Source organism: Culex quinquefasciatus, chromosome 2, assembly GCF_015732765.1.
Source record: "Culex quinquefasciatus strain JHB chromosome 2, VPISU_Cqui_1.0_pri_paternal, whole genome shotgun sequence".
Classification (NCBI taxonomy): domain Eukaryota; kingdom Metazoa; phylum Arthropoda; class Insecta; order Diptera; family Culicidae; genus Culex; species Culex quinquefasciatus.
The window spans coordinates 63708500-63735468 of NC_051862.1; the positions used below are offsets into that span (position 1 = coordinate 63708500).

Consider the following 26969-nt stretch of genomic DNA (forward strand, 5'->3'; position numbering starts at 1 on the left):
TTTCTTCTTTCATTTTGAAAAAAATTAAGTTAATAATTGCACCAATCCTCACTGAAATATTCAACTTATGTATGTTGAACAGCTGTTACCCTGATAAACTTAAAATTGCTAAAATCACTCCCGTTTACAAATCTGGTTCTGCTTCATTGTTTAATAATTATAGACCTATATCAGTTTTAGCCTTGCTCAATAAAATTTTTGAAAAAATCCTGTTCACTAGACTAAATAACTTTTTGTGCTTAAATAAGTTCTTTTGTGCTCAGCAATACGGTTTCAGACATAAATCCTCTACTAAAAATGCTGTCATTGATCTTGTTAACAAAATTCAAACTCACTTAGATCAGAAAGACGATGTTTTGGGGCTATTTTTAGACTTATCAAAAGCGTTCGACACTGTTGATCATAAAATTTTGCTAACAAAACTTAACTTTGCAGGTGTAAGAGGGTTGCATTAGAATTGTTCAAAAGTTATCTTTCTAATAGGGTCCAATTTGTTAGTTTAGATGGTATTGATAGTTTAATAGCTTTGATTAATGTAGGGTTCCTCAGGGTTCCGTCTTGGGTCCACTTTTCTTCTTAGTTTACTTAAATGACTTAGCGTTACTGCCTCTTAAAGGTGATTTAAAATTGTTTGCTGATGATTCATCTCTTTTCTACTTTAACAAATCTATGGTAATCAATGATATAAATTTGAATAATGATCTTCGATTGTTAACTGATTATTTTCGATTAAACAAGCTCACACTAAACATAAATAAATCCAACATAATCAATATTAAAAATTCGAATCGCTCGACGGTGAATCCATTAACTTTAACTAGAACTAATTTTGCTGATATAAAAATAGTAGACGAATGTAAATATCTTGGTGTCATTTTAGACAATAAATTGAATTGGTCGTCACATATTAATAATTTATTGAACAAACTTAACCAGATTATTGGAATTATCTATAAAATTAAACACAAATTAACTGCTAATGTACTTTTGATAATTTATCATTCACTATTTAATTCTCACTTATCTTACATAACTTCAGTCTGGGGAAACTCCTGTAATATTTTGATTAACAAACTTCAAATAGCCCAAAATAAAATCTTAAGAATAATTTATAAAAACCACTGCGAAGTCACTCTGCCGATTTGTACAACATTAACAAAAACATCATTCCTGTCAGAGCTATTTACGTAATTCAAACATGTTGCTTCATTTATTTATGTTTACATCAACAAACTCACAGTAATACAAAATTCAAATTATCTAACCATCAACACTTTACCAGAAGCCATAATTTATTAGACCGACCCAATATTTCAACATTAGCCGGCGAAAGATGCATATCTTTCAAAGGTGCTCAATTATATAATTATTTTTGGAATAAATTTGGTGATTGTCAAAGCGTATCAATATTTAAAAACAAATTGCTCTCTTTTTTGAATGAACCCACTGTTATTGAACATATCCTTAAATCCTTTGATTTTCTTGCTGCATAGTAGATTATTTTGTTTTCCAATTTTTTTTTTCTTTTTTTCTTTCTTTTTTCAACTTTTGCTTCCTTCTAAAACTCAGTTTAAAAAGTTAGTTTTCCGACACAATTATCTTTATTCTGTCATTTTGCCTTTATCGCCATAATCTATGCACTTTTTTTTATATCATTTCAGATTTCTCTTGCCAGGATCAACCAAACTCCTTCACAGGTGGAAACCAATGGAGTTTGACCGGATATTTAAAAGTTAATTGTAAACACTAAAATTTATTGTATATTGTATTAAAACGATGTAGGTTTTTGGTGCTACTGCTTTGGTGGCTTTTCCTACCGAATAAAAAATCAATCAATCAATCAATATTTTTTTGAATTTGACCTCACCATCGTATTCCTCGGCCAATTTTATATAAGAATCACTTATCGACTGAAAGGAATATGTTTTATTCCAGAGATATCGAATTTTAAAGTTTTAAGTATTTGAGATAACCTAAATTAGCTTTATTCGCCGCATCTGCTAGAAGCACTCGGGAGCGCTGATCAATAACTGCTACCTGGTTATTTATTGAAATAAGATTTCATCCCAAATAATCATTAGTAAATTAGGCAAAATTGAATGTACACCACTGTAGGAAACTGCTATATAATCTTAAATTAAAAAATAGGACAGAGCAAGAACGTCACGCGATACAGAGCAGAGTGGAATTCACACAGAGCTAGCAGGAAATTGCAATTGATCTTGTAAGTAACACTTCTTAAGAAAAAGTGTACGATACATTATCGTGTTAACAATTATGAATTAACATGAATAAAACTCACGTGAAGCATGATTAACACCTAAACTCCCATGCTCGAGAAAAAGGGGGAATTTGTATGAATTTGAAATTCCACCTTTTTCTCGAGCTTGGGAGTTTAGGTGTTAAGGAGGAGGATTTCTGGAAAGTATAAAACTGAAAAATGTAAGAAAATCACAAAGATAAATGTGATTTATGAGCTGATTAAGATCAAATTCAGTTGTGTTGATTTCTTGTTTTAGATTTTTATTGTTTGTCAATCATTTTGAAATCTTGGAAGACGATAAAGCTGCTGTCCACATGTATCAAAAGTATATAGTTTTTGAAATTAAATGTACCGGAATTGAAAAAAAAATCATCAATTGTTCAGATGAAACTGGCTCACAATAATACGATGGTCCCATTTGATCAAACATACAAAAATAAACGGTTTCAATCAAATTTTATGTCTGGCAATAATTTGTTGGCTTCATGAATTTTTGGGATTTTTTGAAGCGGGACAAAAGCTTGTAATAAAATTAGCAACGGCCTAAATCAAATTTTATTTTTATACTTTTTGAGCACTTTTGAAACTACCTTTAGTATGGAGTATTCAAAAACACGCAAAAATCCGAAAATTAAATAAATGGCGTTATGCTTTCAAGTAAAATTTTATTTGTTTTGCTATTTTGGTAATATATAAAATTAGAATAATTACAGTTCTTAAAATATTTTAAATAATAACAGTTTGGCCTTGCTCTTAATTTTGTGTTTTTAAATCTTCTAAACAAATATATTGTTTATAATTTGATATGGCCGATGCAAATATTTTTCAAATTTTTTATCCCTCGGCTCTGGCTGAGGTCGAGAGGGGGGCAAACAAAAAAAATATAAAAATTTAAATTACAAGCCATAGTCTCAACATTCGAATGCAAAAAGTGTTTTAAAGTGCATTTTACACTAGTTCAGTTGTTTTTCAATTCAATTCAATTCATTTTATTTACCGAAATAACAATTTTACAACTTGTGTGAATGGCTGGTTCATAGAGATTTGGTGTTCCTTGCAACTATTTCCTTTTCATTAACCGCTTGGTAACAGAAGGTTCTTCAAATGCAATTAAACAAAAACTAGGGAAAATTTGGCCAAAAAACCTAGTGAGATCGAAACTAGTTCAGTTGTTTTGCAATCATTAGTTTAAAAAAGTCAGATTTGACGAAAACAAAAAAATAGCGAAAAAACTTTTTGCGATACTAAACATCGCAAAATTTCAAAATTCAAAAGATGTTTAAATCAACCCAAAAATGCTAAAAATATTTTTTTGCAATTCCGTCGTGAAACTACTTACTTTTCCTGTCATTCTTGAACAACGAAATAGCCTACTTTTCTGTACCAAAAATAACAGAATCGAATAGCAACACTTTTCAAAATAAATGCTGAAAAGTTCTACTTTTCAGCACTGAAATGGGTGCTGAAAAGCTGAACTTTTCAGCACTTGTTTCTAAAAGTAACACTTTTCAACATTTTTCGACGAATTCGACTTAAAATTTCACTCAATGGGTGTTTTTCGAAATTGCAAAAAATGTTGTATGGAACTCGTTGCAAAACTTGATTTTTTCAGCACTCGTCGTATTTATCCAACTCGGTGAACCTGTTGGATAAATGTACGACTCGTGCTGAAAAAATCCTCTTTCTGCAACTTGTTGCATAAACTACTATTACACGCAGGGGAATTCATTTAAAATCAACTTCAGCTAAACTTTTCAATTAAATTTGTACCAGCATAATAAAACATAAATTTTCGAAAATTTGGTTCTATTGAAGGAATTTTCTGATGTTTTTGTTTTCGTCAATGCTGAAGTTGAGGAGAAAAAATAAATACAAAAAATAATAAAATCTAAATTATATTTGTTCCAAATATTCAATATTATTCGAATTGAGCGGTAAATTTCACGAATGTTTCATATTTAACATTGAAAATCGGACCATTAGTGGCTGAGATATCGACATTAGAAAATGTGGTTGTTTGGGTGAGACTTAGAAAACATAAATTTTCCAGTTTTTATACTTTTGTATGGCAATGTCTCAGCAACTAAGTGTCGTATAAACAAAGTTCAAAAAAGCAAAATATAGAGAATTTTCTCAGCTTTTTATACATGCACTTTATCAAAATGTCACTAAAGCACTTTTTGATTTCAAATACGATTTTACATCGAAAATTGAAGTTGAAAAAATTTTGCGACCAATATTTCGATTTTTTGAAAAAAAAACAGTATTGGTATCGGCAAAGATTTTTTGCACATTTAGGAAAATACTGAAAAGTTGGCATTTGATGTCTCCGAAAACATATAAAAAAATAAAATTAAAAATAGTATTTTCTTTTTGCAAATCAAGTTTAAGTGGTAAAAAGTGAAATAATAAATCACCAAAATGTTTTATCTTGTATATTTTTTTCAGTGTAGTCTTTATCCATACCAACAACTTTGCCGAAGACAGCAAATTGATCAAAAAAATCCTTCAAAAGGTACAGATTTTTGAATTTTCATAAATCATTTTTGTAAGGATAGCTGCCAAATTTGTATGGAAAATTATATGGACAAACTAATGATGCAAAATGGCTGCTTTGGACATACCAAAGGCACCAAAAAAGTTTCAGCCGGATTAAAAAAAAAACAAAAATTAAAATTAAAAATGACCTATTTCGCAGACGATTGCTCTTAAATCATTCACTTCTTCAAACTCAAATAAGGTAACAAGATGATTTTTTTGTATTTAAAAAAACCATCATGTTTACACAACTCCAGTCTCATTAGTGACCGGGTCCCCCATTGGCAACGCAATTGAACAGCGTGCTTCGCCTTGACCTAATTTGGTCAGCCCCAGAATCATATATTTTCTTCGAATTGGAACCAAACTGGACCAGGCTCTCCTACGCACCCGGTTAGCCATAAATTTCACTCTCTGCGGCCCGTGGTCTTGAATCTGCAGTTCATAAAACTGCACTGTCACACAGGAATAAGGAGTGCATGTGTGTGTGTGTGCTATAACAAGTATAATTTATATATCCGATGCACTCGGCGAGTTTCAATTCTGTGCTAAATATATGCACAAAAGTGTACTCACGTGGAATTGAATATGCGGAGTGAAAAAAACCCTGTCATTTAAAATGCAAACTTCGAGGACCTGCTGCAGGCGGCGGCGCTGTCAGTTCGTTCTTTATCATAACCCATTGATTTGCAGTTTCCGTGGGCATTCACGAAAAAAATGGGCGGCAACCCCATTAATAAAGTGGTTGTGCAACATTGTAGTCAATGATGGTTTAATTTGGAAACAGGCAAAAAACGTGCGATGTAATATTGATTGGGGTTAACCCTTGGATGGCCATGTCTGTGTTTGGTTTTTAACTTTTATGTTGAAATTTGTTGAAATATTTAATATTAAATGCAATAATAAATCGATCATTTTGTAGTTGAAAACTCGTTTGATCGACTCAGGCAAATTCTCTTTTGGACACAAAAAACACAAACTGTCGTTTATGAATAGTCGCCACAACTGCCCTACCAAGCAAAAACAACCATTTGATCACATCACTTGCACTTACCGCAACTGGAAATCATGTCTCGTGAATCAAATTTGGCGCTATAGAGAGTCGTGCATGGTGCATGAGCGGTTTTTGTCCATATCGTTACGAAACACTTGTCCAACATGATGTCCGTCCCCGGCGCGAAGAACGACGCACATCAATGTTGCGTAACTTGGATTAATCTGCAACTTGGAGCCATTGATCACTGACTGTTTCCAGCAACAAAGCGTTCTCGGGAATAGAGATTTTGCCAACCGGTTGAGCGATAAACTCTAAGCGCGTCCGAGATATTTGGACGCTGGTTTCATCTCAGAGTGCGAAACTTTTGGAGAAGGTACCTATTTTCAGTCTATTGAGCTTTTTTGTGAGCTATCAAGTTAGTTAAAAAAAAAATACACTGGAAACCCTTCTAACAGTTGAAAATATTTACTGATTGGTTGAAAATAGGTCCATTTCCCCTCTTTCTCCTTGAAATTTTCACCATTATACAAGGATCAACCTGTAACCCACGTGTAGTCCAAGGACTCCATCCTAAACCGCAGCCATTCACAGAATTGCAGACAAAACATCGTTTTCGAGCTTGGAGTCCGCGCGAACCAGAAGTTCAATAGCTTGTGAAGCCCAGGTATTGTAGCACCAGCGGAACAATGAAGACCAACTGCTCGGCCAGCTGGTCGGTTGTGGTCGGAGAATGTGGTCTTGGTTGCAAGAGGTGGATGTGGATTTCACTCAAAGTCGGTTCGTTCTTGTAGGATTTGATGGACAGCTGGAAAGTTTTCCTTAACTTGCTTAATCCAAAACAAATCTGATCAAGATCATTTGATCAACTATCAAGAAATTTGAAAAATATTCAAATTTTTATTTTTGGGTTTAGATGACCAAAAATGCAACAAGCCGAAGAGTGCAAAACGATTTGAGTTGATCCTGATTTTTGATGATTTTTTTAGTAAAAAGTATTTTTTTATATACTTACCATATACCCCTAATATACTTTCAACTATATAAGCCGATTTCTTTTCATCGCATTGCTGATAATTATCAGGATCAAATCGAATCTTCTTGCACTCTTCGACAAAGTTTTAGGAAATTAATTTTCCTAAAAATAATAAAAAAATATATTGATTATTGAAATCACAAGCCATTGTTTCAACATTTGCATAGAAAAAGTGTTTTAAAATGTTTTGCAATCATTAGCTTAAAAAAAGGAAAATTTGACGAAAACAAACATTTGAGCGGAAAAAAAAACATTGCGAAAATAAACATCGAAAATTTTCAAAAATTCAAGAGATTTTTAAATCAACCCAAACATGCTAAAAATGATTCTAAACGCAGGAAAATGCATTTTAAATTGATGTCAACTGATTGCACTTATTTTTTTTATTGAAATATTGAAGTTTTTTTGCCAGGCCAACTTTGAAGAGGGGGAGTTAAAAACTTTAAATAAAATTTGTACTAGCCTAATATTGTGTAAAAAATCCAATTAAAAAAAAGTGTATTTTTTAGACTAAGTCTAAAAATTACTTATTACACACAATGCCAATGTTTCATCCAATTTTAAATACAATACTTATTTTTTTAATAATTTGCTCATTCTTGAAAGCATTGCTTTGAGTATTTTATTGTTTTTTCATGTTCCGTCATCAAGGGTGACATTGGGTCTTAGGGGTCTGATTGGGTCATACAAATTTCTGCTTTTTTGAAGCTTTGGCTCAATTCTGAGGGTAGATTCAGATTCAACGCGTTAAAACATATAATGGGATAATTTTCAAATTTTGTTAGGGTGGTTCAATACACTTTTCTCTTGAAAATTAGACATTTTCAAATGAGGATATCACGAGTTCAAAGAAAAATGTTTTAGAAAAAAAAATATTTTCTAAACATGGCAAGAAAATGAAGCAAAACTTCGTATGGATTTCTCCTGTATTAGAATTTGTTTTGTAAAATCTTCAAATAATCATTTTTTGCAATATGGGTATCAAAAAATGCGCAATTATTTATCGATTATCACACTATCAGTCTTTTATGTGTAAAATACTCATTTTTTGACCAAAAACGGTATTTAAAAAAATCCTTAAACATATAATTTAATAGATTTGAAATGTGTTGATTTTTTTTTTTTTTTTGTAATTTCTTAGACTAAACCTAGAGGGGAGGGGGTGGGTTTCGCGGTTGTCCACGCTCCATACAAAAAAAAATTCTTTTGTATGGAAATTGTCCACGATGAGGCGGGGGGGGGGGTTAGATTTCCAAAAAAAAAGTCTCCACGTGTTTTATTTAAATATTTTGCTTAGCCCATCTTGCAATAAATGAAAAATTGGGTATTTATTTAAAACGGTATATGACAAAGAACAATCAGTATTTTAACTAGAAAATCTAATACTTGTGTACTTTGTGTATATTTGATTATAAATCAAAAATTCTAAAACAGTGAAAATGTATGCAAAATTACACATCGTTTGATACCAACATTGCAAATACAGTGCCATCCCGTTTTTGGCAACATCAGATTTTGACAACAATTTCTTCAACTTTTCCCGATTTTGGCAACGCCCAAATTTATTTGATATTTTTTTGGTCTCGTAATACGTAAATGATAGTCAAAAAATCATCTATTTCGTTCATTGCGTGATTTATATTTCCAAACATCCCTGGCAACATAAAAATCACGTCGTGTAGCCATAAACGGGATGGTACTGTAATAAAAAATAATGAAATTTTGTAAACAAATTTTTAATCAAACTGCAATATTTTGTAGAAATTTATCTAATTAATCTTTCACCCACACAGCTAAAAAAGTAGTAATCCAGCTGCGTGTAAAATACCTGGGTGTATAATAAATATTGCATTATTTTTTTGCAATTTTATGTGATTTTACACCCTGAAATATGTAGACCATCAGTATGGGAAACGTACTTGACCGAAATGTCAAGCTCAAATATACGTTTATCCTTACAGCCTTCCATCGGTCTGATGTCCGAGTGGGCTAAGGCGCCAGTCCCTACTGTTGGTGCTGGGTTTGAATCTCGTCGGTTGCAACTTTTTTTTGTGTTTGCAAAAATTGTACATGCAGTGTGTAATATTAAGTGTTTATTTTGACGAAGGTGATGTGCATGCATTTGCATGCGATTTTACCATCGGATTTTTTGCTGTGCACAATTCAGGGTCGAGAGAATCGTTCCCTCAAAATTTATTGAGAGATCATTGCTAAATTTGAGAGAATAATGCCACCAATTCACACCATCAAAACAAATGTGTTCATTCGTTGATGGAATCAATAAATCTCCAACAATTGTCGACTTCTGACCACTCCTCGGTCACCTAGCTGTGATAGACGAGGCAGTAAAGTCACTGAAATAGTTTGTCAAAGGTCTCTGGTTCAATTCCCGCAGTTGACACTTTTTGTTTTTTGTTTTAACGGATGAACTTTTTTTTGCAAATGAACCTCGAATGAATGATTCTCTCGCCCATCTCGAGCTGTGTTCTCTGTGTCCGTAAACGGTACCAGTATTCTCTCGACTCGAGGCCATCGTTTTCTCGGACGAGCGCAGCCCAGTAATGGGTGTTATTTTGCGATAATTTATAAGTACTTCTAATTTTATATTTGCCATCAGGGTTCCTGATTTAAGGTTCAATAATTAGAAATTACTCATTTATTTATATTAAATCTAACAAAATACCAGCGTGGCGCTCACTTTACCTGCACTACCTCAGTTTTCCTTTGATTTGAATTTGGAACAGTGGAAATTGATGTCAAATGTGTCGCTCACAACAAAATTGCAACATATTTTGGCTAACATTGATTTTGAGAAGTTAAATCAAAACAAAGTCGATCGCATTATATTTTGAGTTTGATTTGAGCGACATGGCGCAATCGGTCTCTCTGAGCCATTTGCTGTACTATCCGATTGGAGTGAGAGGGAGAGCAAAAGAGAGAGTTTTCAGTAGTTTTTGGTGTAAGAGTGATAGACGGTGGGAATTCATCAGAGCAATTTTGCGTCGCGTTCGATTTCTGGAGTTTTTTTTAATGTCCGATAAACCAAATTTCCAGTTTTTTGCTTTTTGGGTGTTTTTTTTTTAAACCGCCTTGAGTCAGCGGTATTTAAAAACACCCAAAAAACAAAAACTGAAAATTTGGTTTATTGGACCTTTTAAAAAGAATTCAGATTTGTACTCGCGAGTGAAAATGTCTTTTTTGTTGAAATAAGTTTATTTAAAGAATTTAATCTAAAAGAGTTTTTAACTATAAAATATTCGTGTTTCTATAACGATAGCGATACTTCTATCTTCATCGAAGCATGATAAGGTTATCGTTAAATATCCACGGTTATTTTCTTTGGATATTTCACCATACGGAACTACCAAGAACATTTTAGTAAGGGTATTTTATGGACAAAATTGGTCAAGTAAGACCACATTTTGATATACTCTTGTCTTTTACCGACACGTTCCCGGGTAGAAAAAATATTTTTCTTTATCACGAATCCAATCTTTAATTGACATTAAAAAACTTTGACCACCCATCAACCTCCCAAAGACCACGATGCACTTCTAATTGCATTTCTATACAGTTCGCCGAACGCGCAAAACCGCAAGTAGTGCACGGATGAACTGGTCCGGCCTGTCTTTCCCGTTCGTGGTCTCCTTCTGGACCACTAGCCAGTCAGTCAGTCTGAACGCTGGCTTCTTGCCCTTTGTTGGAGCATCATGCAGCGCAGCAGGTTGCACGTGCAAAACCCAGCAATGGCCTGGTGGTTCATACAAATAATAAACAGTAATCGTTTCTTACAAATTACGTTCAGTGCTGGGGATGCTGCGCCACCACCATGCAGAGATGGAGATCTATCTGAACGTTTAATCGATTCGTGTTAATGATAATTATGGTTTATGTTGTTGTCGGGTACGGCGCAATTCCACCTTAGTCCGTACTGTTGGCCGCCAGTTTCTTTGATAATAAACGTTGAAAAGCCACATGATAAAGGAGATATATTGCGCTACTGTTGCTGGTTAAGATGAAAAGGTAGGGATGAATCGGGACACAATCGGGAAGAGGGAACATTGAGCAGAGCGGTGATGGATTGCTTGCGGTATTCAGAATAGTCATAACAATTATTATAATGGTTGATAATTGAACGACGGTAACGACGACCACGATAAAGCTCAAATGGTCCCTGTTAAACGGTGCGTTAGCCTATTGGCACAGGTGTTCCTTGTAGCGGAGGGCTCGTGCCAGTTGTGTGTCCCGATTTATAGTGGGAAGATTTATGATTTCTTTTTTGACCTGGCCTTATGAAGTATGTATTGGCTTGGTCTGGATATCAAGCCACGAGTAGGGGAGACTGAATTTCTTGATACTTACTTATTACGATTTTAACACTCAACAGCTCATTTCTAATGACCCTCTTTTTTCTTCTCTCCTTTTACTTCCAGTGTTTACATGGGGTCGTAAGATGGGCAAAAAATTCGACCTGCTACGCCGCGGTAGTGACGCCCAGAAACTTCCTTCACCGACATCAACAACCCCCACGACTCCGCCGTCCCCGAACGGCGGCACCACCGGCTGCGTACCAATCTTCAACTCTGACACCATCAAAAAGAGCAAAACCATCCCGCTAAAAGCTTACCAAAGTTCGGATCCCCTAGTTAAGCTAAACAGTGAGCGAAGTTCGGGAACGTTCAAGAACTTCTTCTATCGCATGGGCTCAACTGGGATGCTGAACCACAAGTCGAACCAGCTCCAGAAGAATCCTGCCCAGAGTCAGCAAAGTCAACCGGCCAAGCAGGAACAGTCCGTGCCATCGCAGCTTGGGTTCATGAACAAGAGCAAGATGGACTCGAATCACCAGACTCTGTACAGGAGCAGCTCGACGAGCCAGTTGAACTCGTGTTCTTACATCAAGTGTGACGATCCGACGGAGGGAATCAATCTTGCGAATGGAATCCACAAGAATGCGGCTAGTAGTACAAATTTGAACATTGATCAGTCTTCCCAGAAGCAATCGCAAGCTACAAAGTCATCCAGTTGTGACGACATTGCTCGAGTAGCAACCCAGGAACAATTATCCAAGAAGAACCACTTTCCGTACGCTTTTCTACGGTCCAAGCTGTCCGTCCTTCCGGAAGAAAACGGCGGATCCGTCATCAACTACAACCGAATCAAGGAGAATCTCCTGCGCTCCGGCAACCGAGGATCGGTGATCAGTTTGCGATCCGACCTGGACAACATCTCAATCACCGACTCCCAGCTCAACATCTCCGACAACGGAGACGTGTTCCTTTCCGCCACCGAGTCCAAATCCTTCACGGTCAGTGACATCGGCGGAATGTCCCGCAACAACTCGATCAAAACCCTCACCGACGATTCGCACAGCTTCGTCAGCAACTACCAAAGACTGAGCAGCTGTCTCAGCAGCAACGAGTCCGGCTACGACAGCGATGGCCGCCACGCCGAAGACAAACTCGACCCGGAAGGAACCTCCTCTATCCCACCAAATCCCACCAACAACCAGTCCGTCCACCACGCTGCCGTCGACTCGTACGCGGACGCCATCCGGAGCAAGGACCAGTCGTACATGTTCGGCAGTCGGCGCCGGATGTCCTCGTCCAGCTCGGTCTGCTCGATGCAGAACCTGGACTGTGGACCGGGTGGTGGAAGTGGAAATGGCAGTGCGGGCAGCTCGATACGGCGCCGGTTTCGGCAGATCAAGCTGGAAAAGTGTCACCATGATGAGGTGATCGGTATCGACCTGACGCCGCAGACGGTCACCATGGACGAGGGTGACTGCTGCGAAACGCGCTTCCTGGTGACGGAGATCGATCCGGAGGGGATCGCGTACAGGTGAGTTTCTCATTCCAGCATAATCAATAAAACCAATCTCAAACAGAAAACCGGAAATCGATAGTTGTATTGCTAATTTCTCGGGAAGTTTAAAATATGTTTTATTTTTTTCAATAAGTTGATGCAAGTTTTTAGAGAATCAATACTTTTCAATGCAATTTACTTTTCAACAGCATTCTTAAAAATATATATTTTTTTACGAAATAATAAATAATTTCAAAAAATAATCATTTTGAAAAACATTTTTGTCTGACGGAAATTTTTCACCAGTTTATCTGAAAAAAAAACGTTAATTAATCCACCTTTAGGTGGTTGGTGCCTTCCTCATATTCATATAGTGAATACACTACACAGCCTCAAAAACATTTATAAATAACACTTAATTTTATCAAAATATCTGAGCACCAAGGATTTGTAGCCACAAAAGCCGTCAAAAAACAAAATTTACCAATGCAATTTAACGGGACGTAATGCGCGATCGGTTCGCAATCTCCCTCTTGCGTTCAATCATTGCGGTTTTTGATAAAACAAAAGAATCTTCGGAGAGTGTGCTTGAGCGAAGAAAAGAGAAGGAGAGAAAGAAAGAGAATGCTCTTGCGCAGTTATTTTTACCGTATACCTATTTTTTCTAAAGAATAATATTTAGGGTTCGTGTATAAACCACATTTTTTCCATATTGAATTTTTTTTTCTGAATTAGTCAAAATGAAAATATGTTCAACTGTTAAACAACTCTTCAAATAATTTGAACATAATTTTTCAAATTCAGCGAGTAATTTTTCAAAAACATTCGGTTATCAGAGGTGGTCAAATATCACGAAAGTCCAAAAAAAAAATATATATATATATGGAATTTTGCTCGTCACTCTGTACACTTGGAAACTTTGTGATTTTTCGGAAAAATATATTCTGAATTTAGAAACACGACTGACATTTGATAAGGCCTGATCAAATTGAAAATATGTGAAAATATTTACGAGCAATTGCTCTTTAATTCCAAAACCATCAAATCGGCAAAATAACCTTTTTACAATGACCTTTGGGTAATTCTCTACACCTAAAACTGGGCAGCGTTGTCCGTGAGAATATTGGCCTCGATTCGAGAGAACAGTGGTACCGTTCACGGAGGCAAAGAACACAGCTTGAGTTGGGCGAAAAAATTATTCCCTCGTGGTTCATTTGCAAAAAAAAAAAAAACAAAAATGTCGACTACGGGAATCGAACCAGAAACCTTTGACAGATTAACTCAATGACTTAACTGCCTCGGCCACCACAGCTTGGTAGCTAAAGGGAGGTCAGAAGTCGACGTAAGATACTTGTTGGAGATTTATTGTATTAATTAACGAATGAACACCTTTGTTTTGATGATGTGAGTTGGTAGCATTATTCTATCGATTTTGACTTTGAGCCCTCAATAAATTCGAGGGAACGTTTCTCACGACTTTGAATTTTGGGTGTACCAAAACTTTGTCCTAAGGGATAACTTTTGTCCCTGATCACGAATACGAGGTCCGTTTTTTTTAATATCTCGTGAGGGAGGGGCGGTACGGGGTTCCATTTTTGAACATGCAAAAAAAGAGGTGTTTTTCAATAATTTGCAGCCTGAAACGGTGATGAGATAGATTTTTTCGCATGTTCAAAAATGAAAGGGGTCGTACCGCTTCTAACGAGATATCGAAAAATGGAGCTCGGATTTGTGATCAAGGACGAAAGTTACCCCTTAGGACAAAGTTTCACGCAAATCGAAGAGGAGTCGGGTCAACTGCTGTGTAAGTTGGCGGAGAATTACCCATTTATAGTTATAGGTTGTTCTTTTATAATAAATAAAAATTCGCAAATCTCTTTATATAAATATGTAAAAAATAAATCGATAAAAATAGGGAATAGGATTTCAGTTAGGAACTTTTATTATTGTTTTAACATCAATTTTTAATGATGTTAGCTGTTACAATAAAAAAAAAACTTGTTTACGTTCCGTACCAATTTGAACACAAATAAATGTTGCAGCTGTTTTTCCTACAATGCAAAATAAAAACTTTTTTCTTTCTTTCTTTTTGCAGGGACGGCCGCCTGCGGATCGGCGACGAGATTGTCAACGTAAACGGGCACCATTTACGTGGCCTGCAATCTCCCAGCACGGTACAGCGCATCCTGTCGACGTTTGTCAACAACATTGTAGACCTTGTCATTGCGCATGACGAGCTAACTACGTTCAGCGCCGACCTGCACCGCAAGATCAAGATCGACGGCTCCAAGCTGGGCGGCGGTCAAGGCCTTGACGGTCTTGACGGTGCAGGTTCGGGGACGCCACAACACCCGAGACTTCAGCAGCAGCAGACGACCCTCGTCAACTGTTCCACGCCGTCGGCTCGGAAGGGACCGTTTTGCCCGATGACCCCGATGTACTCACCGGTGGACTACGTGCCGGTGTACGCCAATCGGATCTCGATCTCGAACACGATCTGCGACGACGAAAAGTGGCAAATGCTGAGCAAGCAGCGAAGCGAAGCCCTCGGCAAGAACCACGGCTACTCGCACATTTTGGGCTCAAAGCGCGTCATCAAGGACAGCGACGAAGACATCGTGATTGTTCCGCACCAGCAGCACCAACAGCAGCAGCAACCTCCGCCACCTCCCTCTACGGTACAAGCCATGCCGAACGGTGCCCACATGCTGTACCGACCCGTGTCCCAATCGAACCTTAGTCGTCACTCATCGATCGCACATCTGGCCACCGGAACCGGTACCAATGGGGATGACGATGAGGAGACGGCCCTCTCCCGACCCATCACCATGGTTGAGGTCATTTCGGATACCATCCGGCGGAACGTCCCCTTCGGCAGCATCAGCAGTAGCAACCGTGGTGCCAACCCAGACTACCGGTCGATCAAGATCAAGAACCCGGAGGACGTCCCAAAGACAGTACAAAGAATTCGGCTCAAGTCTTTCACCGATTCAAATGGGGCGGTGTCGGACGGGGGAAGTTCCGGGATTGGGGAGGACATAGTGGACGGAGGAGCTGGTGGTGGTGGGAATCCGCTGCAGAGGTCAAAGACTGAGCAGAATGTCTGCAGCAGTGGTGGCAGTCGGGATGAGCTGCTGGACTGCTCGATGGATGGCACCAAGTACGAGTCCGGGGTGCGGATTCTGATCAACGAGGAAGGTTCGTCGTACATTGAAGGTGAGGGGTTTTTGTGTATTTTATTGTTTGCGCAATTGTTTAATCGTACACACATATTTTCTTTATAAAAGAGTCTTGGATTTACCCTTCAAAATTTGTTGTTCCTGAGATTCAAAATTCGTGCTTAATTTGAGATACCGTAAAACAGGGTGACTTTGATAGGTTCGCGATTTTTCTGCAAAATGAACAGTACAATTAAAATACTTACGGAACGGTTCAGAAACATACTGACCGTGGTAGAGAAGTGTTCAAAGTACCTCAAGAAGAACTTTTCATATAATTTAGAAAAGTTCAAAAAGTTAGTTAACTATAGTTAAAAAAATTTTGATGAAAGTCATTATTTTAAACTTCTCAAAGTGTCATGGTTTTCTCAATGAACATGATTTGAATCGGAAAACGGAATGCATTTTCGGATTCCTTGGATAATTTTCCACTAGGAGAAGGTAAAATAAGTTTGTAAATAATAAATAATATGTGTATCTCCAAGTTTATAAGCAATTTCAGTTGACCAAATTTCATATAAAATGTGAAAACTTGTGATTCGTGCTTCAAATTCAGTATAAAATGCAATATAAATCGATAATTTTATAAACAAAACTAATTTTAACAAATTTCAGGCAAAATTCCGACTTTTTAACAATTTTACCTGAAAGGAGAATGGGCAAATTTGTATGGGAGCTGGTCCAAGGATGTACACGGACGGGAGAAACTTTATTCGAAAGATCTCGCCGAGACATGAAAAAAAGTCTTCTGGACGAACTCTCCAAACCCCGGGGTTCAAAAGTTACAAGTTGTTGAAGTTTGTGTATTTTGGGTTAAAATGTACAAAAAATCGTATTTTTGCTATTTCTTAAATCACTCATTAAATCCTTATTTTATTATGGATTTCGATTATCTTGACTTCATTCGACGCGTATCAGCAAAAACTATAAGTTCTGATGTGTTTTAGCATGATTGAAATATGACTTCTCTTGTATTTATCCATTTGAACCGTTTGTGCAAGAGGCTTATTATAGAAACAAGTCGAAACTTGAAGATTTTGAAAACGGATCCTACCCAGACTGCTTCAGTGAGTATGGAAGGCTACAGTGCAATGTTGTAACAACTTATTGAGATGTTCCGGGTCGTCAAAGAACTCCTTGGAGTTAAGACCGGTGGATCTACCGCCGTAATAAGCAAGAGGTCGGTGATTTTTTACCACTGATTATAACCACATAGCTTCAGTGAGTATGGTAGACTACTTTATTAATGTTTTGAAATGTCCAGGGTCATCCTAGGACTCCCTGGTGTTTAGATCTGTGGGTCTGCCACCGTAACAATCAAGATTTCTACCTGTTTTGACCACTGATCATACCCGCATAGCTACAGTCAGTATGGTAGACTGCTTTTTTAATGTGTTGAGATGTCTTGGGTCATCCCAGGACTCACTGGAGTTAACAGCCACAGATCATAACTCCAGGGAGTCCTTAGGTGGTCCAAGACAGCCCAAGTCATTTACAAAGTAGTTTAACCTACTCTGAAGCTATGCGGGTATGATCCTCGGGAAATACCGGGCGACATCTTGCTAGTTACGGTAGCAGACCCACAGATCCTAACTACAGAATGATCCTGGACATTTCAAAACATTAACAAAGCAGTCTACCAAACTGACTGAAGCTATACGGGTATGATCAGTGGTCAAAACAGGTAGAAATCTTGATTGTTACGGTGGCAGACCCACAGCTCTTAACTTCAGTGAGTCCTAGGATGACCCAGGACATTTCAAAACATTAATAAAGTAGTCTACCATACTCACTGAAGCTATGTGGTTATAATCAGTGGTAAAAAATCACCGACCTCTTGCTTATTACTGCGGTAGATCCACCGGTCTTAACTCCAAGGAGTTCTTTGACGACCCGGAACATCTCAATAAGTTGTTACAACAATGCACTGTAGCCTTCCATACTAACTGAAGCAGTCTGGGTAGGATCCGTTTTCAAAATCTTCAGGTTTCGTCTTATTTCTATGGTAAGCCTCTTGCAAAACATATCAGAACTTATAGTTTTTGCTGATACGCGTCGAATGAAGTCAAGATAATCGAAATCCATAATAAAATAAGGATTTAATGAGTGATTTAAGAAATAGCAAAAATACGATTTTTTGTACATTTTAACCCAAAATACACAAACTTCAACAACTTGTAACTTTTGAACCCCGGGGTTTGGAGAGTTCGTCCAGAAGACTTTTTTTCATGTCTCGGCGAGATCTTTCGAATAAAGTTTCTCCCGTCCGTGTACATCCTTGGACCAAATCTGCCCATTCTCCATTAAATGTATTTTGTAAAAAAGCTTATAAACTTTGTTAACTAAATATAAACATTGATTTTTTTCTCAAAAACTTTATCAGCTACTTTAGTGATGGTAAGTTTAACGTACAAATAAAGTTTGAACATCTTAAATATGATTTTAACAAGAAAAACTATGACTATCATAGTCACCCCGGAATATAAACTAAGAATTTTTAACGTAATTATTTTTCTGAACACCATTGAAAAAAACTTTTTTTTCCAAAATAGTGCATGAACTTTGTGTGACCTACCCCAGTACATGTTTTAAAAATAATGGTCTTGAGAAAAACCTTACCTATTGGAAAATATTCCAAAAATAAATTGAAATCCTATCAAAATCACCCCGGTTTACGGTACCGTCAACTGAATCGGGGCTACAGTCTGAATAGGGACAGCACGTTTATCAAAATCTAAATTTTTCGCTCTACAGCATTGCCGTGGCGTTCTCGATTACGAGATTCCTACTCGAAACAAGGTGTCCGAAGGCTTGATTGTTGAGGCAATTGCAAACCTTTTTTTACACCTAAGCTTCCATCCACCCCGGGATTCGAACTGACGACCTTTGGATTGTAAATCCAACTGCCTACCAGCGACTCCACCGAGACAGGACCCAGGGAGACGACTCCTACACCTGGACTGAGCTATCAACCTAACCTCTAGGTTAAGATTTTATGTTAATACCAAAAAAATCTCAGTTCCTTACTGGACTCCGTTCAAAATTTTGAACTTTATTCTTTCTTTAATTTGATTTTTTTTTCTGTTCGTTTGAGAACCTCTCGGTTTGTCGCCGAATGAAAGAAGATGTTGGAAAATCCAGCTATAAACTAAATCCACAATAAAGTTTAAAATAAATCAAAGGAAATTTTGCGTTGTCTAATCATATGCCCAAAAATATAACGGAAATTTAGGATCTTACGTGATTTTTAAGATTTCATTAATAAAAATCAACAGTGACAAATATCTAATAATCTAATTCCGGAAAGTTCAACTTTTCAGCATCGTTTGTATTAGCTTGGTGACGTTGTGAAATGTTTTTTTAATCCGGCTCCTTCGGTATGCCCAAAGAAGCCATTTTGCGTCATTAGTTTGTCCATATAATTTCCATACAAATATGGCAGCCGTCCATACAAAAAATATTTATAAAAATTCAAAAAACCTGTATCTTTTGTTGGAATTTTGGTGTCTTCGACAAAGTTGTAGGTATGGATAAGGACTACACTGAAAAAAATATGGTCACTAAAACTTGATTTGCACAAAAAACACTATTTTTAACTTTTTTTTTTATTTTATGATATGTTTTAGAAGACATCAAATGCAAACTTTTCAGAAATTTCCATAATGGGCAAAAAATCTTTGACCGAGTTATGAATTTTTGAATCAATACGGATTTTTTTTTCAAAAATCAAAAAATTGATCGCAAAAATGTTTCAACTTCATTTTTCGATGTTAAATCAAATTTGCAATCAAAAAGTACTCTAGTGAATTTTTGATAAAGTGCGCCATTTTCAAACTATTAGGTAACTTTTTTGAAAATAGTCGCAGTTATTAATTTCTGAAAATCAGTGTCCATATTTGCCCACTCTAGAAAAAATATGTTTGAAAATCATTTCAAAAGAGCGTAATATTGAATGTTAGACCCTTCTGAATTGTTAGTCTTGCTTTTTTTTTTAAAAGGCACCAAAAAGTTTGAGCCGGATTAAAAAAATACAAAAAAATCGAATGACCGGAATCTCAGAGAATTTCTCAAATGTATTTTTTTTATTATTTTAGATTTTATTCTGAAAAGATGGCTTTTTGTCGACAATCAATTTTTAGTGACCGAATGTGATTCAAAAAATCAGCAAAAAAAATTCTTCAAAATACAGATTATTGAATTTTCACATACCATTTTTGTATGAACAACTGCCAAATTTGTATTGAAAATTATATGGACACATCAGTTTGGCTTCTTTGGCCGTAGGGAAGGCATCAACAAAGTTTTAGCCACACTTAAAAAATACAAAAAATAAAATTAAAATATTTCATTCAGTTGCTCAACTAAAATGAGTTTCATGATGAAAAGGAGTTGCATCATTACAAAAAAAATTGAGTGTCATGAAAAAACTACTGATTCAAATATTTTTATATTTCGGATTCTCTCTGTACCAAAAAAGATCTTTCAAACGCAATGTGAAAATCAGATTTACAAAATTTTTAAGTTTGCGTTGCAATGTCATGAAGCGTGAAATCGTGTTTGATGTGAAAATAATTAATATTTCAGTAGTTTAATCCGGAAGTGAATAAAGATTTTTTTTGGACTTTTTTTCTATTTTGAGAGTAATTACGAGAAAAAAAATCCATCGCAACAATTTTATGGTTGATTTGGTTTAGAATTGTGAAATTGATCTCAATTAATTTAAAATTTCTTCATTATGATCTAAGCACGTCCCACGCCATAATTAAAACATTTTTAAACATAACCTTGAACGGGAATCATACGCATGAAGTCGAGAGGAGGGATTAAAACATTATAAATGTTCACTTCGTGCGTAGAATTGGCTAATGGCATCATCATCATCGTTAACATTTCTCAAGCCCAAGTCACGACTTGATCGCGACATTCTAGCCAAACAAAGTGGTCGACTGATGTTGGCGTCCACTCGTCTGCTGAAAAAAATAATTTTGAGCCATATTTGGTTCGACTTAAAAACGATTCCTGAATGTTAATGAGCTTCTTTGACTTTTTCGTATGGCCATTTATCAAGTTTGTTTTTGTTTTGTGAGATGACGATTCGGTGTCTTGGTTTTGTCGAAAATCATCGAAAATATTTTATTATCTAAACTAATTTTTTTATTTTTCTTTCCCAACAGGCATCCACACCAAGTGCACTTTCCTGACGGTGACGTACTACAAGGGCGCCGGCATGAAGTCGCTCGGCTTCAGCATCGTCGGCGGCCGGGACTCGCCCAAGGGCAACATGGGCATCTACGTGAAGACGGTCTTCCCGAGCGGGCAGGCCGCGCTCGACGGCAACCTGATGGCCGGTGAGTTAACTCTTAAAGTTTAGACTGGATCGTCGAGGGTTAGGTTCGATTTCATGTTACTCCTCTTTGGAGTTTCATCATTTTTGGTAGTAACTAGCACAACAAGGGAATCGTGATTTGTTGCTCAGCAAATGAAGCGGCGCAGATTGCATTGGAGTAGGTTGCACCGCGTGGGAGTAACTAATTTTAACAAATCAAATCACCGCAGGTGGTGATCCTTCATGTGGTGCAATATGTCTTTTAAAACCTTTCACAACACTGCTTCCCTAGCTTATTTTTTCGGTTTTGTTGTTGTTAAAATTATGCTTATACGATCTTCGGTCCTCTACTACTGTGGCTTATGACTCAAGCTTAGACTAGGTTTGGTTGGTCTACCAATCAAGCCTGGAATGTACTTGAACAGCAGGGCCACTTTCACGACATGAACTTCCAACCCGTTTCTTTGGTTGGTCAAAAGTCTTACGTGATTCAAAATTTCATTAGTAATGCGCAATTGACCTTTCAAAAATTCCTACACATTCAATGCTAAAAAAAGTTGACCTTTCATCGATCAAACTAACTCTTACGTAAAAAGTCGCACTAACTAACTCATTTGTTTGTTTTGCTGGCACAATTCAAAATTCGCTCCCTCCCAACATCACACCGTTTTCATTTGGAGACATGCACTATGAATTCTTGTTTTGCAAACGACAATTTTGCGTTTTGTCTCGCGTTTTGTTTTTTAGCGCCCGCAGTCAACCGACCGGATCGCCAATTAACGTTACAACATAATAAATTAACTAACGCAATCTAAGTCACACACAGTCATGGCACGTCGTGGTGCAGCTCAGCTGGCTAGAACTGCTGCGGGCATGCACTTGATGTTGTCATGCAATATCGGTGTACGGTTAATGGCATTGACGCCGCCTCAATGGTGATGGTCATTGACCTTTGGGAAATTAATCACGTAAAGTTGATTAGAGGGCTGTAATGGGGATTTTTGTGTTATTTGCTGTTGTACTTTTAAAATCTTATTTTCGAACACTGAAATAAAAAAAGTACTAAATTCCTAAATCCTAGGAATTTTGGCTCCTTTCATTATTTAATAATAGGGTTTGTTGGATAACTAAATAAGAAAAAGAGGCAAAATTCCTAGAATTTAGGTATTTGGTATTTTTTTTTTATATTTCAGTGAACATTGTTCTATTTTTGACACTGCAATTGCAAGGCAGAAAAAAAATTATATTCATTACATTATTGTTTCACATTCAATTATTGTCAAACAATGTTAGGGATCATCCATAAACCACGTGGACCCTTTTTCCTTGAAATCTCAACAAATATCTCGGAAACTGTTGGTTCGATTTTCAATGTTAAAAAATGATACTTATGCGAAATTTTCTGAATTGAGTTTTTTTTTTTATTTCATCTGAACTATGGAATTGGAAAAACAATCTATGTTTTGACCTTTTCAAAAGCAATGCTTGATTTCACATCAAATCAGAAAATTTCACAGAAGTTTATTTTTTGACATTGAATATCGGATCAATAGTTTCCATTTATCGTTAGGTGAAATCACCGGGTAGTTAACCCTGTACTGCCAACTATTGCTCAGGAGATGTCTTTTAGTCCCTTGAAACATATTTAAAAAATCGAATGGTAAAAAATACGAATTTAAGAATTTAACTTTCAGTAATAAAAATTCAAATTAAAATAACGGATTTTTTTCGTGTACTTGTTTTTTCCGAAAAGTCCTCACCAATTTTTTTTTAAGCTTTTCGAAATATTTTTATCAAAAATGTGGAAACATGGGCACTATTTAAAAAATTAAAACATCGCCCTTTCTGGAATTTTCTTTAAAAAAAATCCATGTTATGCCCCTTAAAACATAAAGAATATAAATTAGATGTATTTTGGAAATAAATTTAAAAGACAAAATGTGATTAAATCTTCAAAAAAACATGTGTATTATTTTTTTGTCTTCACCCATGCCTCCAACTTTGTCAAAGATCGGTCAAAAATGTCTTCAAAAGATACATATTTGTTAATTTTCTCATGCCAAATTTGAAAAAAAAAAAACAACATAATTATTATTTGATTAAAAGGGTTATTTTGTAGCGAATTGCTCATTAACAAAAAGATCAAGTAACATTCTCTTGAAACTGTTTTAATAAGCTGCAATTTTAATTTATTTAAATTTTCTAATTTAAACTTAAATTTTGCAAATAATTGCTTAATCTTTTTTTAATTTCACTGTTTTTTAGTCAAAATTTGTAAGAAAAAAGGAAAATGTAATAAATGTATCGAGAATTTGTTAAATGCTTGGTTTAAATTCATTAAAATAAATCCTCTACTGCCCAAATTTATTTTCAGAAAATTTGTATTTTGCCCTTGTTTAGGAGGTCCTTTTGAACATTTTTTTTTCTACGAAAAACATTACTTCTTATGTTTAATGTTTTTCTTGTTTCCTTTTAAGTATTTCAATTTGCATTTATATTGCACGGTGGGTAAAGAGAGGATTATTATGCGACTTGTATGCACCTCGGAAATTCCGCCTGGAGGTTGTCGGGGGGACTATTCTGAGTCAGAAAAAAACGATTCCCAAAATATTCTGTCAGTGAAAACTGATTTTATCTCGATTCGAAGTTAAAAAAAACTTAATATATCACCTAAATCCTCCAAAATACGTCATAAATCTCTGCCTAACTCTGGACAAAAATGTTAATTTTCATCAAGATATCAATTTTTAGTTCCCAAAATATATCCTGACACAGCACCCCTTAAATCGATCTATAACTTGAGTCCCAGAGTCATCATACATACCATACCATACCAATCAGCTTAGAACACCATACGCGGTGCCCGTGCTGTATCAAGAAGGTTGTTCCATGTTGCTCGGTTCTGGGCTGCAGCTCGCCAGTCTCCTAGGTTGCAGATCTTTCTTAGGTCCGCCTCGATCTGATTTCCCCATCGTGCACGCTGTGCTCCTGCTCGTCGGCCTGTGCCGCCATCCGGTCGCGCGCGGTCAAAGAGCATCCTGACAGGATGGTCTTCGTCCATCCTCGCGACATGGCCGGCCCACCTGAGCCTCCCGATTCTCGCCAGGGTGACGATTGTCGGTTCTCCCAGCAGCGCGTGCAGTTCGTGGTTCATGCGCCTTCGCCACTCGTTCTGAGCTGTACGTACTCCACCGTAGATCGTTCGCAGCACCTTCCGTTCGAAAACTCCAAGGGCTCGTTCGTCCTCTTGCCGCAGCGTCCAAGTCTCATGGCCATAGAGGGCAACCGGTCTAATCAGTGTCTTGTACAGGGTCAGCTTCGTGGCGCGTTGCACTCGATCAGATGTCAAGGTTTTCCGTAATCCAAAGTAGGCGCGATTCGCGGAGTGGATACGAGTCCGGATCTCTAAGCTGGTGTCGTTGTCGGCCGTTACCAGCGATCCCAAGTACACGAATTCGCTCACCTCCTCCAGCACATCGCCATCCACAGCTAAAGGGGTGAGTCTTGGGGGGTCAACGTCCTTCGAGCCCCTCCCCACAGAGTAACCCAGAGAGAACAGTCCGAACAAAAGTAATCAAATTCTATGGCTCCGTTACTAGATTACCCTTTGGAATTGCAGTAGCATCAGGCGTTATGTTTTTAGCGTTACGGGTTTGATGAAGAAAAAAAATCATCATAGTAATCACTGGATTTGTTTGTTTGTTTTGACATGTGGTGGGCCACCAAGCATAGATTTTTTTTAAATGTTTGCTGTTCAAGTTATATGGATTGCTTAAATTTCAAAGAGCTTGTGGAGCAGTTAAATTTTAGTCATTGAGTACAGTGTCCCTTCAATACATTCAAATATTTTGATTTAGCTTTTGGGAAAGAGCATCGCTTAGAAATTCCTCTCATCCGGGTTGTTTGTTAGATATTCCAAGTGGAAAAAGAATTCGCCTCCGTATCATCATTGCCAAGATCTTTTTCCAGCTCCAGATCCATGAGCACTACCAGACAAAGTTATGTTTAACCTGAGGTTTTAAGAGTAGCTGTTCCGGAATTAGTTCAGTGGTACGGTGGTATGTCTACAACAAATTAATGAAATGCCAAAAGAACCTTTAATGGATTTATTTCAGGGATTTCTCACTCCCGAACACATGCCATGCATTGTATGCTTTACATATTTCAATTCAAACGAATGCAAATAAATGTACAGGCAACAACATTTTGTTCTTTATGAAATAATTTCTTAGTCGAGGATAGTCGTCATTCCAGGAAATTATTAAACAAGATTCTTGTCCTGAAAGTGAGAGTCAGGACATTTTGTCAGACCGGGATTATGACTATAGACAAAAATTAACGGGATAGGTTCGAACATTCCTTCTGATAAACATAATTCTTGGTGATCTGTTCCGTCATTTCTCACAAACTGGCCAGGGAAATTGTTCTGGCCATAAGTCACATGAAATCACAACAAAACATAAAAACCTTCTGCTCCAAATTCGCACACTTTTAACTTAAAATAAGCCCAATTATCTGCAATTTTCGCAAGAATACTTAATTAATTTCTTCAGAGTCATTAGACTTTGTTGTTTTGAGTTTGTGAAAATTTTTGACAACTCAAAGACAACGTCGGGTTGCTGCGAAAAAAAAGTAACGCTCAGAGGCCTACGACAATCGAATATTTTGCTGAAGGGGGGATGTACCACGATGTACCGCGTAACGCAACTATAAATTAAATGCCAGTGCTCCCTTTGGATTACTCTGTGCCCTCCCTTTCATGTACTTTGTTTTCGTCGTATTCATGGCCAATCCAATTCGTCTTGCTTGCGTCTTTAAGGCGGTGTAAACCCTTTTCACCGTCTCTAGGTCTCTCGCTATTATGTCAATATCATCCGCATAAGCAAGAAGTTGGACTGTCCTGTTGCAAATCGTGCCTCTCGTGTCTATACCCGCTCTTCGCACAACTCCCTCAAGTCCGATGTTAAACAGCGCATTGGATAAGCCGTCACCTTGTCGTAACCCTTGGTGCGATTGGAAGGGGTCCGCTAGCTCCCCTGCCACTCGCACGTGACACATCACACGATCCAAGGTAGCCTTGATCAGCCGAGTCAGTTTGTCCGGAAATCCGTTCTCGTGCATGATCTGCCATAGCTGTTCGCGGTCGACTGTATCGTACGCTGCCTTGAAATCGATGAAGATGTGATGTGTGGGCACGTTGTACTCACGACATTTCTCGAGGATCTGCCGGAGCGAGAAAATTTGGTCCGTGGTGGCCCGAGCGCCAGTAAACCCCGCTTGATAGGGGCCCACGAACCTCCGTGCGTACGGTGTCAGCAGACGGCAGAGGATCTGGGAGAGGATTTTATAGGCCGCGTTGATAAGCGTGATGCCGCGGTAATTGCCGCAGTCCAGCTTATCGCCCTTTTTGTAGATGGGACACACGACACCATCCATCCATTCTTCTGGTAGTTTCTCCTCCCTCCAGATCTTAGAAATCACCAAGTGGATCGCCCTCGCCAACTGCTCTCCTCCATATTTGAAGAGCTCACCGGGTAACCGATCTTTACCGGCGGCCCTGTTGTTCTTCAGCTGCCTGATCTCCTTCTTCACCGTCTCCAAATCAGGTGCCGGGAACTGTTGGTCAGCAGCGGGCGGTCCAAGTTGGGTTTCAAAGCCGTCTCCATGCGCTACATCGCCGTTGAGGTGCTCGTTGAAGAACTGCTGCCACCTGTTCAACACCTCGCCTTTGTCCATAAGAAGGTTTCCCTCGGCGTCCCGACAAGTGTTGGCTTGCGGCGCATAGCCTT

At 37.5% G+C, this 26969-nt stretch overlaps 1 protein-coding gene across 1 annotated transcript in view; it reads left to right on the top strand.

The window, feature by feature from the left end:
* Window positions 1-26969, top strand: part of LOC6052487 — a 170880-nt gene that overhangs the window by 136155 nt on the left and 7756 nt on the right. Inside the window, exons 4-6 of the mRNA XM_038250136.1 lie at window positions 11265-12672; window positions 14732-15852; window positions 21029-21202. Of these exons, the coding sequence (XP_038106064.1) occupies window positions 11265-12672; window positions 14732-15852; window positions 21029-21202 (2703 nt within the window). The remainder of the gene's footprint in view (window positions 1-11264; window positions 12673-14731; window positions 15853-21028; window positions 21203-26969) is intronic.